We start from the raw sequence: 18,024 nt of genomic DNA, 5'->3' as shown, positions 1-18,024 counted from the left end.
TTCGAGCCAGCACCGCCATTCAATGCGATCATGGCTGATCACTATCAATCAGTACCCCGTTCCTGCCTTCTCCCCATACCCCCTCACTCCGCTATCCTTAAGAGCTCTATCCAGCTCTCTCTTGAAAGCATCCAACGAACTGGCCTCCACTGCCTTCTGAGGCAGATAATTCCACACCTTCACCACCCTCTGACTGAAAAAGTTCTTCCTCATCTCGACCCGAAACATCACCGATTCCTCCATTCTCCAGGATCTCTGGGTTCCTCCCACACTCCAAGACATACAGGTTTGTAGGTTAACTCAAACTGGCTTGGTATAAATGTAAATTATCCCTGGTGTGTATCCCTAGTGTTAGTGTGCGGGTACCGCTGGTCGGCGCGGTCTCGGTGGGCCGAAGGGCCTGTTTCCATGCTGTATCTCTAAATTAAAACTAAACATAGAGATTCCACGTAGAGATTGGTCCCCGATGGGTCTTATCCTTTCACTGGATAAACATAAAATGCTTTGGACCTGTTCTTAATCTTGTCTGCTGGTATTACTTTGTATTGTTCTTTGCACTTGTAATAAATTTTTAATTTCCGCTCTATACTTCTAATACAATTTTATACCCTTTTCCTTCTACATACTTCCCCCTTTTGATTCAATTATTAATAACTTTTCTCTTCCAAAACCAATAGGATAAATGGCAGACATAGATAGCCTGACAATTATATCTCACCTGAACCAAAACATTATTCTTTCTGAAGATACGAAGAATCCACCAGCAATGGCTGCCTCGCCAACAGTCTGTCTTTTCCTTCTTTGTGTTTTAATTATATGTGTTAAAGGGATGTTTTTAGTCTTCTTTAGTTTGTTTTATGTGGGGGGGGGGGGGGGGGGGAGTTTGGGGGGAACTTTTTCTAATCTCTTACCTTGACTGGGATGTGATTTTGTTCCGTATTGTATCTCCTTCCGCACTGAGTTCTAACATCGAGGAGTTGGCGGCCTTTGCTGGAGACCGATTTTGAAAGCTTCAACCGCCTACGGGACTTTAGCATCGCGGAGCCCACGATCCCTTTGCCAGGGGCCGACCTCAGAACTCCAACAGTGGGTGCTCGCGGACTTAACATAACGGAGCCCGCGGTCTCTGGTCAGAGACCGACTTCGGGAACTCCAAGCCGCAGAAGCTTCAACCGCCCCGACGCGGGAATTACAATTGCCCTGATGCCGGGGCTTCGACCGCCAGCTGCGGGAGCTTCGAACGACCCGATTGCGGATGGTTCGACTGCCCCGACCACGGGGGAATAAAGAAGGAGATTGGACTTTTTTTGCTTTCCGTCACAGTGAGGAATGTGGAATCCACTGTGGTGGATGTTTATGTTAACTTTCATGTAGTTGTGTGTCTTGGTGCTTTTTTTTCGCAAGGGTGTATGGTAATTCTGATCAAAATTGTAAGACTTTCTGCGCTGTATTTCTGTCTCCAAAAAGTTATCTCACTATACCTCAGTAAGCGACAAATAACATACTGTACCATAATTGCAATAGAAGTTGTGGAATTTCTGGATATTAAAGGCATTAAGTGATGAGAGGGCGACACTCGAGTCCAATGACTGACAATTTAAAGAATTGAAACAAGGAACTACAGATGATGGTCTTCCCCATAGGACACAAAATGCTGGAGTAACTCAGATCAGGCAGCATCTGTGAGGAACATGGTCAGGCTGCATCCATGGAGACGGACACAAAATGCTGGAGTATCTCAGCAGATCAGGCAGCATCTCTGGAGAATATGGATAGATGATGTCTGGGTTCGAGACCCTTCTTCATTCACAATGACTGACATTTAGGAAGGAACTGCAGATGCTGGTTTACACTAAAGATAGCCACAAAAAGCTGGAGTAACTCAGTGGGTCAGACAGCAGCTCTGGACTTTAGTTTAGAGATATAGCGCAGAAACAGGCCCTTTGTCCCACCGAGTTCACGCCGACCAGCGATCCCTGCACACTCATACTAGTGTGACGATGATAAAGGAAAGGACACTGTTAGCTGTTTGCTCGATGAGAACTAGTTAGACAATATGACTCAACAAGACAAGCAACATTATCAGTACTTAAGATAGGCGCAAAAAGCTGGAGTAACTCAGCGGGACAGGCAGCATCTCTGGAGAGAAGGAATGGGAGACATTTCAGGTCAAGATCCTTCTTCAGACGAAGGGTCTCGACCCGACAGGTCACCCATTCCTTCTCTCCAGAAACGCTGCCTGTCCCGCTGAGTTACCCCAGCTTTTTGTGTCTATCTTCGGTTTAAACCAGCATCTGCAGTTCCTTCTTACTCGGGGTGCTAACTTTCTAACTCCGAAATAAGTGTAAAAATGTGACGCCGCCACCCGCGCCCCACGTGACCTCACCTAGCCAGCAGCCACATGTTCCCGCTGCTCCAGTGACGACCTCCCGGTCCCGGGTGCGTGTTGCTACGTAATCTCCGTTAGGCGAACACACTCGGCCCTGCTCCCCGAACACAGTCAGTTAGCCTACAGTCATGTCAAGTCAATTTTATTTGTATAGCACATTTAAAAACAACCCACGTTGACCAAAGTGCTGTACATCAGTTCAGGTACTAATAACGAGCATACAATGGTACCCAAACATAGCAGCACATACATAAACAGTTCACAGCGCCCCCTCAGAGGGCCTCAAACGCTAGGGAGTACAAATAGGTTTTGAGCCTGGACTTAAAGGAGTCGATGGAGGGGGCAGTTCTGATGGGGAGAGGGATGCTGTTCCACGGTCTAGGAGCTGCAACCGCAAAAGCACGGTCACCCCTGAGCTTAAGCCTAGACCGCGGGATAGTCAGTAGCCCCAAGTCGGCCGACCTGAGGGACCTGGAGATAGAGTGGTGGGTGAGAAGATTTTTGATATGGGGGGGGGGGGGGGGGGGGGCAAGCCCGTTTAGGGCTTTGTATGTGAATAGGAGCTTGAAATTGATTCTGTACCGTACTGGGAGCTGACTGGGCCTACTGTGTCCGTGCCTACACGGGCCCCCGGGGGGGCTACAATGTCCAGGCCTACAGCACGCCCCCACCCTACTACGTGACAAAGGCAGTCCCACACGGGACAAACAAATTTCACCCAAAATACGGGATGTCCCAGCTAATACGGGACAGTTGGCAACCCTACTTCTTACACATTATCAATTGTTCTTATTCTTAATTGTTAACTGTATGTTTGTGTTGTCATTTGCGAGCGGAGCACCAAGGCATATTCCTTGTATGTGCACACATACTTGGCCAATAAACTTATTCATTCATTCATTATCTGTACTTACTCTCACCTAGCAAACAGCTATCAGTGGTCGCTGTTTCCTTCATCATCATTACTTTTTTTGCATGTCTTCGAAACATAGAAATTATAGGTGTAGGCCATTCGAGCCAGCACCACCATTCAATATGATCATAGCTGATCATCCAGAATCAGTAGTGTGAGAAACAGGATGATTAAACCACCAGGGACAGGACTATTAAACCGTCAGGGACAGGATGATTAAACTACCACTCCACCAGGGACAGGGCTATTAAACCGTCAGGGACAGGATGATTAAACTACCACCGAGTTCGTTAGGGCACTGATAATGTGGTACAGGGACAGAGACAGGCTGTACAAACAGCCGTAAATTTAAGAGAGTGTCTAAGCGGCAGGAAAGGGTTGAAATGGGTCATGAGGATAACTATGGGTCATGTGGATAACTACTGCGCTTGCTCAATGAAGTAAATGAATATTGCAAATACGCCCCTGATTGGGAAACTGCTAATTACCATGCACATGCAATGTATGATCTGGGGGGTACCCGGGGCAGTACAGAAGATTGTGCACCTCAGCGCTCTGATTGGAAGGAGCCCGAAGGGGAGGGGGATTCAGCAAAGGGGAGGGAGATTCAACAAAGTTGTATTGTATAAAGAGAAGGCACTGTCTTTGTCTCGGTTTGGAGAGGCACCCGGCTCTGCAGACTCGTGAATAAACATTTCTTGTTTCCACGACTTTGTCTCTGGCATCGTGATTGTGAGCACTCACATTTACATCTCACAAGTAGTGTAAGAAAATAACTGTAGATGCTCGAAGGTATTTATTCACAAAATGCTGGAGTAACTCAGCAGGTCAGGCAACAAGTGTAAGAAAATAACTGCAAACGTCACCCATTCCTTCTCTGCCGAGATGCTGCCTGACCTGCTGAGTTACTCCAGAATTTTGTGAATAAATCCAGAATCAGTACCTTGTTCCTGCTTTCTTCCCACGACGTCCCTTGATTAATTTAGCCCTAAGAACTAAATCTGACTCTCTCTTGAAAACATTCATTGAATTGGCCTCCACTGCCCTTCTGTGGCAGGGAATGCCACTGATTCACAACTCTTGGGGTGAAAAAGCTTTTCCTCATCTTAGTCCTAGACAACCCGGCTGCGGCTCGCTGGCAGTCTGTTCATCTTTTTTCCTTTTTTTTTGTTGTGTGTCGGTGTTGGGATGGTTTTTGTTTTTTGGCTGTGTATGTGTGGGGGGGGGGGGTGGGGGAAACCTTTCCTTTTTAGGTCTCTTCCTCATGGCGCGGGGCGCGGCTCGGCCGCGGGCCTTCCATCGCCCGCGGGGCCTTCCATCGCCCGGTGCGGCTCGGCCGCGGGACTTTGCATCGCTGGTGCGGCTCGGTCGCGGGACTTAGCGGGGCCTTCCATCGCCCGGCTCGGTCACGGGACGTTTCAGCACCCGGTACGGCTCGGCCGCGGGGCCTTCAATCGCCCGGATCGGCCGCGGGACTTTTCAGCGCCCAGTGCGGCTCGGCCGCGGGGACTTCCATCCCCTTGCGGGGACTGTGCGGGTCGGTCGGGGACGAGCTGTCTGTCCGTGGGCGTGGGGAAGAGAGTGGAAGTTTTGTTGCCTCCATCACAGTGAGGGGGTGTTTGGAGTCACTGTGATGGATGTTTGTGTTGGGGTCATGTGTCTTGTGTTCTTTTTTTTTGTGTGTGACTGTAATGTAATTTCGTTCGGTACCTTGGTACCGAATGACAAATAAAGCTCTGTACTCTGTATAACCCGTTATTCTTAAACTGTGACCCCCCCGGTTCTGGACCCCTCTCCCTCCCCCCAAAACACGGGAAACATTTTTCCTGCATCTAGCCTGTCCAATCCCTGAAGAATTGCTTATGTTTCTTTCATTCATTTGTTATCTCTACATCATTGCCATTGCCCTGACATGTCCACTTCCTCATTTTGAGAGTGAATTCACCTCCTTGCTTTCACAACTGGTCGGAACTCCCCCGCCGCGCCCAACGACTCTTCTGGTTTCCCGGCTGCTGTCCGGTCCCGGCTGGGGTTCATCGCGCCCCCGGGCCCGGGGAGAGTCTCGCCGTTCACCTCGCCGGTCCTCAAGAGCCCGCACTGGCAGCCTGGGTGGGGCTCCCGCTCGGACATGTTGTGTGTCGCCCGTCGGCGTCTCTTGCTGCTGCTGCTGCTGCTGCTTTCACTGTTCGCGGTTTGTGCGCTGGACGCGGAAGGTAAGTGGACAGTTTAATTCAGGACTGGACAAGGAATCAGCTTCAAAAGATGGGTTATTATTGTTATTTTACCCCCTGTCAAAAGCGCACGGAACCCCCGACCCACACGTCCGCCGGCCGGTCGACTGACCGACGGAATGGCGCCGACAAGCCCGGGCAGCTCGAGCAAGGTGTTGTCCACTCGTCACGTGACGCTCCCGGCGATGGCCGGGCGAGGGTCTGATGGTCACGTATCACGGGCCGAGCCCGGGGGGGGGGCGGGGTTACGGGATGGTGACGTGACGCGCCCGCAGTGAGCCGAGCCGGAGCGGCTGCGGGAGGTTTCATTGATCACGTGGCGCACGCGGAGCGGCCGTTGCTGCCCCTGGCGCGTGAGCCCGGCGCGAGCGGGGACCGTTGGCGCTCGGAGATGCCCGAGCGGGGAGGGTCACGTGGCGCACGCGGTCCCGTTGCCCGTCGGTCCCGTTGCCCGTCGGTCTTAGACCCGGCGATCGTCAGTTAGTCCCGGTGTCCGTTGGTACCGGTGTCGTTAGACCCGGCGTCCATCCGTTGCTCCTGGTGTCCGTTGGTCCCGGTGTCCGTCCATTGGTCCCGGTGTCCGTCCGTTGGTCCCGGTGTCCGTCCGTTGGCCCCGGCGTCCGTCCGTTGGTCCCGGCGTCCGTCCGTTGGTCCCGGCGTCCGTCCGTTGGTCCCGGCGTCCGTCCGTTGGTCCCGGCGTCCGTCCGTTGGTCCCGGCGTCCGTCCGTTGGTCCCGGCGTCCGTCCGTTGGTCCCGGCGTCCGTCCGTTGGTCCCGGCGTCCGTTGGACTTGGTGCCCGTTGGTCCTGGTGTGAGGAACCGCAGATGCTGGTTTGCCTTGTTACTCGAGTATTTTGTATTTAAACTAAACTTAATTTTACTGATTGTATGCCTTCTAGCCACCTCCCCTACGGGGCACTGATTTTAGATGATCAGCCATGATCATATTGAGTGGCTGTGGTGGTTCAAAGGGCCGAATGGCCTACTCCTGCACCTATGTTTCTATTTCCTTCACAACGCCTACTTTGTTGTCTCCTTTTTCACACCTTGTCCTTCCTTAAGTCCTTGTCTCCCTCATCCTTGACTCCCAGTCTGAAGAAGGGTCTCCACCTGAAAAGTCACCTATTCCTTGTCACCAGAGATGCTGGTCTGACCCCTGACCTACTGCAGCTTTTTGTGTCTATAATTTCTTTAACTGCTGATGAAAGGATAACCCTCAAATTCCAACAATTAGCCCAGTGAACACGCAAGGAACTGCAGATGTTGGAATTAGCTCAATTAATCTCTTTTGGTCTTTCTCTAAAGCTGGTTGGTGTACCCTTTCTGAAAATATGCACGGTACTCCAGCAGACAAAACTGCTCTATCCTGGTATGAACCATTTCTCCCACTATCTCCCTGTGGGAGCAAGATCTAGATAATCTAAAGGTGCACAAAATGTTCACAAGGATGTTTCTTTGATTGGAGGACTTGATTTATCAGGTTAAATGAGATAGGTTGGGACTTGGAGGGAAGGAGACTGAGAGTTGACATGATAGAGGTTCATAACATTTGAGAGGCATAGATAACCAGTGTCTGTTTCCCAATGCTACGGGGCCTCTAAAACTAGAGGGCAGAGGTTTAATATGAGCTTTAAAGGAGATCTGGGACATAAATTTTCACACAGTTTTGATATGCGAAAATCAAATGCTAGGAAATTATTTTAAACCAATATAAAGGTTTGGGGCAGCTGGAGTATTGTGCCCAACTCAGGGGTCTATTGAAAGGTTATAATGCCGTGCAGAGTGGATTCCTCTCATGAAGATTACTGCTCTGTGGAATGACTAAAGTAGTTGAGGTTTGTGAACTGGTGCAGGGAGGTTTATGGGAAGATTTTATAGAGGTGCTTAAATTCAGCAGAAACTGTATGAGGCCAACAGAATCATAGGAATAAAGAAACGCATGAACTTGAGTGGTTCTTACTGTTGCTCATTTATATTTAAACTTTCCTCAACGTTTGATCTCTCTCAAATAATTGGTGAAGTTGTAGTGAGTCCAAAACGAGCGTTATTGTTCGAAGGTCTTTATTCGTAGCAAAACCGTAACAAGCTGCGCACTTACTTTGGACACCACTACTTAACTGCTTACATAATCTAATCTAATCTCTTGAGTTTGGCGCCAGACACAACTATACCTCGCGCTCCCGCATCCCGTGACTCGTTAGCCCAACCGAGGGTTCGAGACCCCCCCGCTAATCCGTATGTCCCTACATGACCCCCCCCCCAGAACCCTCGAAACCATACCTCACGGGTTCCCGGACCTCCCTCCCGTAACGCGTACGGAGGGGGGAAACCTATACCGCCAAAGTGACGGGAGGCGGGGAGGTCGCCGCTGCCGGAGGCGGTGGAGGGGCCACGGAAGCGGAGTGCGTAGGCGACGGAGTGCGCTTGATCGGGAACGGGGGCCCGGGCCCAACCATAGGCGGCGGGGGGCTGAGAGGTGGCAAACAAGGCGCCGCTGGCGGCACCAGGGGGGCGGCCATTGGCCGCCCCCTGCGCGGCGGCTGGGCCACCGACACAGGGAGGTCCTGGTCCAAATGGGCCGGCTTGAGCCGGGATACTGAAACGAGCTCCTGGCGATTACCCACCTGTAAGGTAAAAGTGACAGCCCCTCTCTTAGGTACCTGAAACGGGCCCTGATAAACCGGCTGAAGAGGGGGCGGTGGGAATCTTTCCGCAGGAACACGAAATCACAGTCCCGCAAGTCCGACGGGACATGGACCGCCGTGCTTCCGTGCCAGGAGGTCGGGACTGGAGCTAGAGAACCCACCCGTGCCCGGAGGGAACCCAACACCGACGTAACGGGCCGCGGCAAGGCGGGGGCGGAAGGGAGGATGTCACCTGGTACCCGCAGGGGCGAACCGTAGACGAGCTCGGCCGAGGACGTGCCTAGCTCGGCCTTTGGGGCCGTACGAATGCCGAGGAGGACCCAAAGCAGCAAGGTCAGCCCAATCGTGGCCGGTCAGTCGGGCACAGAGGGACGCTTTCAGCTGCCGATGGAAGCGCTCAACCATCCCGTTGGATTGGGGATGGTAGGCGGTGGTCTGCTGTAAACGAGACCCATACAACTGTGCCAGCGCGGCCTAGAGGGAGGAGGTGAACTGGGCTCCTCGATCTGTGGTGATGATAGCCGGTACGCCGAAACGGGCCACCCAATGCACCGCCAGGGCCCGTGCACAGGAGGCCGCCGAGGTGTCCGACAATAGGAGCACTTCCGGCCAAAGTGTAAACCGATCCACCACCGTCAGGAGATGAGTATAACCCCTGGAATAAGGCAATGGACCCACCAAATCCACATGGATGTGGAAAAAACGGACTGGGGGAACCTCGAATGTCTGGTATGGGGGCTGGACATGGCGATGAACTTTGGAGGTTTGGCACGGAATACAGGCCCGTGCCCAGGCCGCCACCTGCTTCCGCAGGCCGTGCCAGACAAACCGGGCGGCCACAATGGCCGAAGTTGCCCTGATGGACGGATGTGCCAGGCCGTGAATGGCCTCAAAAACCGTACGCCGCAGGGCGGCAGGCACCACCGGGCGAGGGCGTGAAAGGGAAACGTCAGACCACAACTTGGTACCTGTGGGGCCATACGTCACCTGCTCCAAACGCAGTCCCGAGGCTGTGGAGGCGTACACCTCGGCCGTTTTTTCCAGGCGCTGAGCCTCCGCTAGCTCCTGGAAATCCACCTGTCCGCCTACCACGGCAATGGAGGGAATGGCCGGCTGGGACAGGGCATCAGCAACCGTATTGAGCCTACCTGCAATATGACGGACATCGGTGGTGAACTCCGAAATTAGGGTGAGGTGCCGCTGCTGGCGAGCTGACCACGGATCAGAAACCTTAGCAAAAGCGAATTTCAGAGGTTTGTGATCCGTGTAGGCCACGAAAGAACGGCCTTCCAAAAAATAGCGGAAGTGGCGGACTGCTAAATAGAGGGCCAGGAGCACCCTATCGAATGCACTATATTTGAGCTCGGCTCGCGAGAGCTGCCGGCTGAAAAACGCCAGGGGCTGCCATTGACCTTCGACCTGCTGCTCCAAAACCCCATCCACCGCCACGTCTGAGGCGTCCACCGTCAGCGCTGTGGGGGCGGAGGAGCGCGGGTGCACCAGCATGGTGGCGTTGGCGAGGGCCTGTTTGACCGCGACAAAAGCCGTCTCTGCAGATGCGGACCATACCAACTCGGCGGGGTTACCCGCGAGGCATAGAAAAAGGGGGCGCATGGCCCGAGCTGCTGCAGGCACGAACCGGTGATAAAAGTTCACCATGCCCACGAATTCCTGCAATCCCATGTTGGTAGTAGGACGTGGAAAAGAGCGGACCGCCTCCACCTTAGCTGGCAAAGGGGTGGCTCCGGCCGATGTAACCTGGTGACCCAAAAAATCTACCACCGACTGGCCGAATTGGCATTTGTCCGGGTGCAGAATCAGGCCATGGTCCTGCAGCCTCTGGAATATAGTGCGGAGGTGGACTAAGTGCTCCTGGACCGAACGGTTGGCAATCAAAATGTCATTGAGGTAAATGAACACGAACAGCAAACCTCCACCCACACGGTCCATGAGACGCTGAAATGCCTGAGCTGCGTTTTTAAGGCCGAAAGGTATGCACAACCACTCAAACAACCCGAACGGAGTAATGGTAGCCGTCTTTGGGATGTCCGGCGGATGGACCGGGATCTGATGATACCCCCGCACCAGATCGATCTTCGAAAAAATTGTAGCCCCCTCTAGGCTAGCTGAGAAGTCCTGTATGTGCAGAATCGGGTAGCGGTCCGGCCGTGTTGCCGCGTTAAGTCGTCGGAAATCCCCACATGGTCTCCACCCCCCAGATGCCTTGGAAACCATATGCAAGGGGGAAGCCCACTGACTACTTGAAGGCCGCACAATTCACAGCCTCTCCAAGTTCAAGAACTCCTCTCGAGCCATGGCCAGCTTTTCGAGTGGGAGGCGCCGTGCCCGGGCAAAAACCGGCAGGCCCTCGGTAGGAATGAAATGCACCACCCCATGCTTCTCGGAAGGTGCATCAAACCGCTGAACGAGGAGCTGCGGGAACTCCGCTAGGACCGCATCGAACTGACCGGGGGCCGTGATGGCCTGGATTGCTGAACTGGGTGGGGCGGCGCTTGGAGGGGCCGCAAGCCCCGTACTTCAGGGCCGTTTGTCGGCCGAGGGCTGCAGGCCGCTACCGTGGACGTCTACTACCAACGAAAACGCCCATAGGAAGTCCGCACCCAAAATGGCCTGGCCCACATCCGGCACGATGAAATTCCAACGGTAGGTCCTAGATCCAAAGGACAGGGACATAGTCCTCTTACCGTAAGTGCGGATGGCGCTACCGTTCACTGCAATAAGGGGCGGCCCCTTCCCCCCCGCTTGAACTTCACAGCCGTAGGGGGGTACAATACTCACCACCGCTCCCGTATCCACCAGAAACACGATCCCGGTCTCTTGGTCCCTCACGTAGAGGCGGCGATTACGGCCAATCGAATCTGCCTCTACGTTCGATCGGCCCATACATTTCCCGGAAACGTACACGGGGCTCTGCAACTTCGGGCGTCACTGCCCCACCGCCGATGGAAGAAACACCAGCCGCTTTTATTCTGCCGTGCTGGTTGTGCCCGCCGACCAATAAACATGTTCTGCAGCCCCTTCTTGCCTGGCAGACTGTGAAATAGCGGCCGAGCCGTCGCTCTCCCGTCCGCTCCCCCGACTGCCGCTGGGCCTCGAGACACGATTGACCGAGTCGTCCCGGGTGTTCCGCTCCCTGACGAGCACGTCGGCTTTCTCGGCGAACGTTTCTGGGTCGTCAAACGAGACGTCGGCCAACACCAGCCTGACGTCCTGGGGTAGCTTCTCTCGAAATGCCACCTCGAAAACCATGCACGGCTGATGGTCGCCCACCAAGGTCAGCATTTCCGTCATCAACTCGGACGGCAGCCGCTGCCCCAACGCTGGTAGATGGAGCAGTGTCAGAGCCCGCTGGTTCTGGCTCCAGCCGAATTTCTTCAGTAGGAGCCTCTTGAGCCCCGCGAACTGCTCCGTTTGGGGTGGACTGGTCAGATATTGACTGACCCTCACAGCCACCTCCGCCTGCAGACAGCCCACCAGGTGGTGGTACTTCTGTTCGCTCTCCACCTTTTTTATATGGAACTGCGATTCCTCCTGTACAAACCACAGGTGCGGCTGATGGGCCCAGAACGGCGGTAGGTGAACCTCGCCCGCGCTCGCTCCCACTTGCGACATTCTGCGTGTTCTTACGTTCGGGTCACCAATGTAGTGAGTCCAAAACGAGCGTTATAGTTCAAAGGTCTTTATTCGTAGCAAAACCGTAACAAGCTGCGCACTTACTTTGGACACCGCTACTTAACTGCTTACATAATCTAATCTAATCTCTTGAGTTTGGCGCCAGACACAACTATACCTCGCGCTCCCGCATCCCATGACTCGTTAGCCCAACCGAGGGTTCGAGACCCCCCCCCCCGCTAATCCGTATGTCCCTACAAAGTAGTTGATCTTATCCATTTCATCAAGAGAAAACTACAAATAGCCAGATCCATCTCTAAATATTCGAGACCCTTCTTCACAGTTCGTAATATGTACTTGACTGTTGTATTGTTGCTGCATTTCAACATTTTAATGCCTCAACAGTTCAAATGATTGTTTTCTTTTTGTTCTATTCAGCAGAAACGGATGAAGTGGTTGGTTTCCTTGGTTCGTCATTTTTACTGGATCCTAAAATGACGGTTGATCCCAGCAATGAGATGTTTTGGACTTTTCATGGCAGCAATGAAAGCATTGTTATTTTGGATCACGTCCCAGGTCTCTTCACAATGGAACCAAGTGAACAGTTCAAGAACCGGTCACAGTTCAATGCTACTAATGGCGCGCTGATGATAAATGGACTAAAAGCCAGTGATGAGGGAAATTACACCTTTACTGTAGATGGCAAAGATTTGAAAACAATACAACTGCTTGTCATTGGTAAGACTTTTCACCTTTTGTGGTGAAGCATGTGAAATCTGGGGCTGGTGGTTTCAAGAAAGGTTTTGTAGGAAGCCTGCCCTGGTAGAACAAGCACTGTAATGTTAAACATTCAGTCAGCTATGATATGCCTGCCATCCTATGTTGCGGTTCACTTGGGATTATGATCCAATGTCCACCGCTGCGCTTGTTAGTTCAAAGTTGTTGAAGAGAGGATGGGGGAGGGAGCGATAGAACAAAGGGTAGACACAAAATACTGGAGTATCTCAGCAGGACAGGTAGCACCTCCGGATAGAAGGAATGGGTGATGCTTCGGGTCAAGACCCTTCTTCAGACCAATGGGAATATTTTTAAGAGGGTGAGGCCAGAGAGGCCTCAGTGATAAAATGTTTACGATGTGATCTGTTTAAAGAGGGTAGTTCGAAGGACTAGCATAAACAAAGAAGTGGGAACACAATTAAATTTCCAGCATGCCATTCCCATACTGGTGGATAAAGAATGACTGAGACAATATTACAAATAGAAAATCTACATCGGAACTGGTCAGCTTCAGTACTGTCATGGTTGGCCAGGCCTGGTAAACACAACAGACTTCTCTCACTGAGAGCACGTGAGCCAGGTGAATATTTATGTAAATCTGTTAGTTTCATTGTCACCATTCTTTTCATAATGTGAATTTAAATTTTGCAGCTGACAAGGTCAATTCCAAATTATTTAGTGTAGTTTCGACACACAGCACGGAAATAGGGGCCGAGTCCGCACCAACCAGCAATCCCCGCACACTAACACTATCCTACATACACTAGGGACAATAGACAATAGGTGCAGGAGGAGGCCATTCGGCCCTTCGAGCCAGCACCGCCATTCAATGTGATCATGGCTGATCATTCTCAATCAGTACCCCGTTCCTGCCTTCTCCCCATACCCCCTGACTCCGCTATCCTTAAGAGCTCTATCTAGCTGTCTCTTGAATGCATTCAGAGAATTGGCCTCCACTGCCTTCTGAGGCAGAGAATTCCACAGATTCACAACTCTCTGACTGAAAATGTTTTTCCTCATCTCAGTTCTAAATGGCCTACCCCTTATTCGTAAACTGTGGCCCCTTGTTCTGGACTCCCCCAACATTGGGAACATGTTTCCTGCCTCTAACGTGTCCAACCCCTTAATAATCTTATACATTTCGATAAGATCTCCTCTCATTCATCTAAATTCCAGTGTATACAAGCCTAGTCGCTCCAGTCTTTCAACATATGACAGTCCCGCCATTCCGGGAATTAACCTAGTAAACCTACGCTGCACGCTCTCAATAGGAAGAATATCCTTCCTCAAATTTGGAGACCAAAACTGCACACAGTACTCCAGGTGCGGTCTCACTTGGGCCCTGTACAACTGCAGAAGGACCTCTTTGCTCCTATACTCAACTCCACTTGTTATGAAGGCCAACATTCCATTGGCTTTCTTCACCGCCTGCTGTACCTGCATGCTTCCTTTCAGTGACTGATGCACTAGGACACCCAGATCTCGTTGTATGTCCCCTGTTCCTAACTTGACACCATTCAGATAATACTCTGCCTTCCTATTCTTACCACCAAAGTGGATAACCTCACACTTGTCCACATTAAAATGCATCTGTCATGCATCCGCCCACTCACACAACCTGTCCAAGTCACCCTGCAACCTCATAGCATCTTCCTCACAGTTCACACTACCACCCAGCTTTGTATCATCTGCAAATTTGCTAATGACAATTTACATTTATACCAAAGCAATTAACCTACAAACCTGCATGTTTTTGTAGTGTGCGAGGAAACTGACGATCTCGAAGAAATCACATGTAGGCCACAGGGAGAACGTACAAACTCCGTACAGACAGCACTCGTCAGGATCGAACCCGGGTCTCTGGCGCTGTAAGGCAGCAACTCTACTAATTCGCCACCGTGCCTCCCTCGTATTTAGTCCACGTCTCTTACTATCAATCCTGTAGCAATTCAAGTTCACTTGATTTTTATTTTTTTAAATCTATTCAGTGCTTCCTTCAATGTTAGCTGATAACTTTTTGCCCTTCTCATTTCCTCTTTCAGTTCCATACTGCCATACTGATTTTGTTTCCAATACAATTGTGTAGGTCTGGTATCTGTAGTCTTAAAACAAATAATATATTAATGTCAGTGAATGGTAATATAAGTTTGCATTCTTGCACGTTTTAATGGATTGAGGCATTTGCCAGAATTGTTTTTTGGCCTTTTCACTCAGAACAAGTGGAATGAAGATGCCAACCTATGTGAGGAAGAAGGCAGAGGACAATAAGGCCTCTTCAAGATTTCCTTCTGATTATGTGGCTGTGTGATGAGTGCTTTACCCACTGATGCAGAGATGGATCTTTACACTGATTGGGGATTGATCTATTACTTCCTTCCAGCAACTATAATCAGCTCGTTAACAATTACCAATGGAAATAAACCCCACTGGTGAATGAGATATTGATTAGGTGCCTGGATGACAGCGACTTCTTTGTACCGAAGATCCTACTGGAATGCTGCAGATTTGAGGCCCAGGACATCCACTGCCTCCAGGTTTTTCCAGGTAATGGATATTTTGGCATGTACTGCAGGTATAATAGAGCTGCTGCAAGAACTACTCCAAAGGAAGAAGGGAAGAGATGCATCATTGCTGAAAACACAGTTGCTCTTCACAGAGACTACGTACGATCACTATATATGTTCAACCCAAATGTTTTTGTCATCGATATGCTACCTTTTCAGTCTCAATACGGAGCAGAAAAGATTCTGAAGGCGCCGCCCAAAAGGCAAGAACTGTCTGATAACAAATGTGGAAAGAAGAACTGGTTCATGTCAGCAACATCATCACATGCAGGGCTGAAACCTCAATGGTGAGGAGATGAAGTGACAAAGTGGACGAGATGCAAAGGAGGAAAAATCTCCCCAATCCAGAACCTGCAGGGGAAACAACCAGCCTGTCGCATCCCCGCTCCGGGTGACCAAAAATACAAACTATGAGACGTCAACAATGATGGAAAAACAGGCTGGTTTCCTCTTGGCAGTGCAACAGTTTGCTAAAACTGTTAGCACCCGGACACAGGACAAAATGACCATCACAATGGCCCATGTACTTTAAAACTATAAAATATGGATGTAAAAAATACTTTCATCAATGAAAGTGTATGGTGTAAAAAACATTGCTTAATGTGTCGCCATTTTGGAATACCTTGCCAAGTTCAAAGCTAAGGAGACATTTCTGCAAGCATGCAGCCTACCACATCTCTGCAGCAATCGGAAGTGGTCACGTTGATGGTCTCATGGGTCATTTCTATGGTTGGGGGATAATGATTGCTGTGCTTCCTGCCTGTCTATCCTGCAGCAGGGAAGCAAATTCGCAATCACCATAGTCATAGTCGCAACCTCATTGAAACGTACCGAGTAGTGAAAAGCCTGGATAGATGTGGAGAGGATGTTTCCACTGGTGGGAGAGACTAGGACCAGAGGTCATAGCCTCAGAATTAAAGGACATTCCTTTAGGAAGGAGATGAGGGGGGATTTCTTTAGTCAGAGGATGGTGAATCTGTGGAATTCTTTGCCACACAAGTCTGTGGAGGCCAAGTCAATGGATTTTTTTTTAAGGCAGAGAGAGTTAGATTCTTGATTAGTATGGGTGTCAGGGGTTATGGGGAGGATTTATTCACAAAATGCTGGAGTAACTCAGCAGGTCAGGCAGCATCTCGGGAGAGAAGGAATGGGTGCTTTTACTGTTAAGATACCATAATTTTCAGTGGGATTGTACTTTTCTTCGAGTTCCTTGTATTTTGTTGTTCTTTATTGGGATGGATTTAGAAAAGGGAAACACAAGGATCGAGAAAGACTGAAGATGGCAAGACTAATTAACAAAAAAAAGATCTTGGGCTTTATTAACTGGTTAACAATGGGAGGAACTTATGCTGACCTGATATAAAGCCTCAGGTTGGCTGGGGTATTGTGCCTAATTTTGGGCTCCATAACAAAGGTGTAAAGTGTATGGGGAGGAAGTTTAGTTTCTGTTAGAGATGTAGCGCAGAAACAGGCCCTTCGGCCCACCGAGTCCGCACCGACCAACGATCCCCACATTTATCCAACATTAACACAATCCTACATACACACACACGGGATAATTTACACTTAAACCAAGTATGCAAACGCAAACCAATTAACCTACAAACCTGCACATCTTTGGAGTTGGGAGAAACCGACCATCTCGGAGAAAACTCACGTGGTCATGGGGAGAATGTATAAACTCCGTACAGACAGCAACCATAGTTGGGATGGAACCCAGGTCCCTGGCACTGCAGGCGCTGTAAGGCAGCAACTCTACCATTACCAGAGGATGCCATAAATGCAGGAGCTTGGGTTGTTAACGGTGCAGAGAAGGTTACCAGAAGATTTCGTAGAGGTGTTCACAATCAACTATATCTGACTGGGGCAAACTGAATCTTAAACCAGCTCAAAGGATTAAGGAAACACAAACATAGGTGCACATTTATGTTGAAACTTCCAGATCCTTTACATTCTTTAAGACAATTTAGCCTGGTTGAATTAATATTACAAATGTAAGCATGTGAAAATGAGCTCTGAGTGAGATCATGAACTCCTAGAGTACAGCTCCACAATCTCTCCTCATGTATTGGAATGATTTCATTTTCTGCAACATTTCAATGTTTCATTGCTACCTTGGTTTAAATAATTGTGTTTTATTTTATCCAAATCAGCTAAAATGAAAGAAGTGATTGGTATCCTTGGTTCATCAGTTTTATTGGATCCTAAGATCAAAGTTGATCCCAACAAGAATGAAATTCTTTGGACATTTGTCGCCAGTAACAAAAGCCGTGACATTATCATCGATCACATCCCAAATATTGCCACAATGGAACCAAGTGAGCAGTTCAAGAACCGCTTACAGCTTTTTGCTTCTTATGGTGGACTGAGGATAAACAGATTAAAAGCAAGTGACCAAGGAGATTATATCTTTTCTGTGGATGGACAAGAGTTCAGAGTAATGCAATTAATTCTCTATGGTGAGTAGTTGCACCTGTTGGTGATGCAGCATTTGAATTGTCGAGGGCGGAATATGTGGTTGTTTCCCTTAATGAATAAGTAGGATATCTGAAGAAGGGTCTTGACCCGAAACGTCACCCATTCCTTCTCTGCAGAGATGCTGCCTGACCCGCTGAGTTATTCCAACATTTTGTGTCTAAGTTGGATACCTTGCCCTGTAGAGCATACACTGCTGTACTAGTTGACTGTGATCTACAGTCAGCTTCCATGGCTGCGATACATATATCAACTCGTAGAGGAGTCAACTTGGAATTGTGATCCGATTCTCCACCGCTCTATTTGTGAGATGGAAGAAGATGCAGAGAGAATGATGAGGGAAGAATAGGAGAGAGAGAATATTTGCAATGGGGTAAGACCAAGGTTGTGTTGCTGAT

The 18,024-nt window shown here is 50.0% G+C and overlaps 1 protein-coding gene across 1 annotated transcript; it reads left to right on the top strand.

Moving 5' to 3' along the window:
- Window positions 1–5,430: 5,430 nt before the first annotated feature.
- Window positions 5,431–17,618, top strand: LOC144602893 (uncharacterized). Its single transcript, XM_078416015.1, has 3 exons — window positions 5,431–5,515; window positions 12,249–12,548; window positions 17,305–17,618. The coding sequence occupies exons 1-3, from the start codon at window positions 5,431–5,433 to the stop codon at window positions 17,616–17,618; spliced, it is 699 nt and encodes a 232-aa protein (XP_078272141.1).
- Window positions 17,619–18,024: the final 406 nt, after the last annotated feature.

The sequence above is a fragment of the Rhinoraja longicauda genome, chromosome 19 (assembly GCF_053455715.1).
Source record: "Rhinoraja longicauda isolate Sanriku21f chromosome 19, sRhiLon1.1, whole genome shotgun sequence".
NCBI lineage: Eukaryota > Metazoa > Chordata > Chondrichthyes > Rajiformes > Arhynchobatidae > Rhinoraja > Rhinoraja longicauda.
Note: the sequence above shows the minus strand (reverse complement) of the source record. Positions and strands in the feature narration are given on the sequence as shown.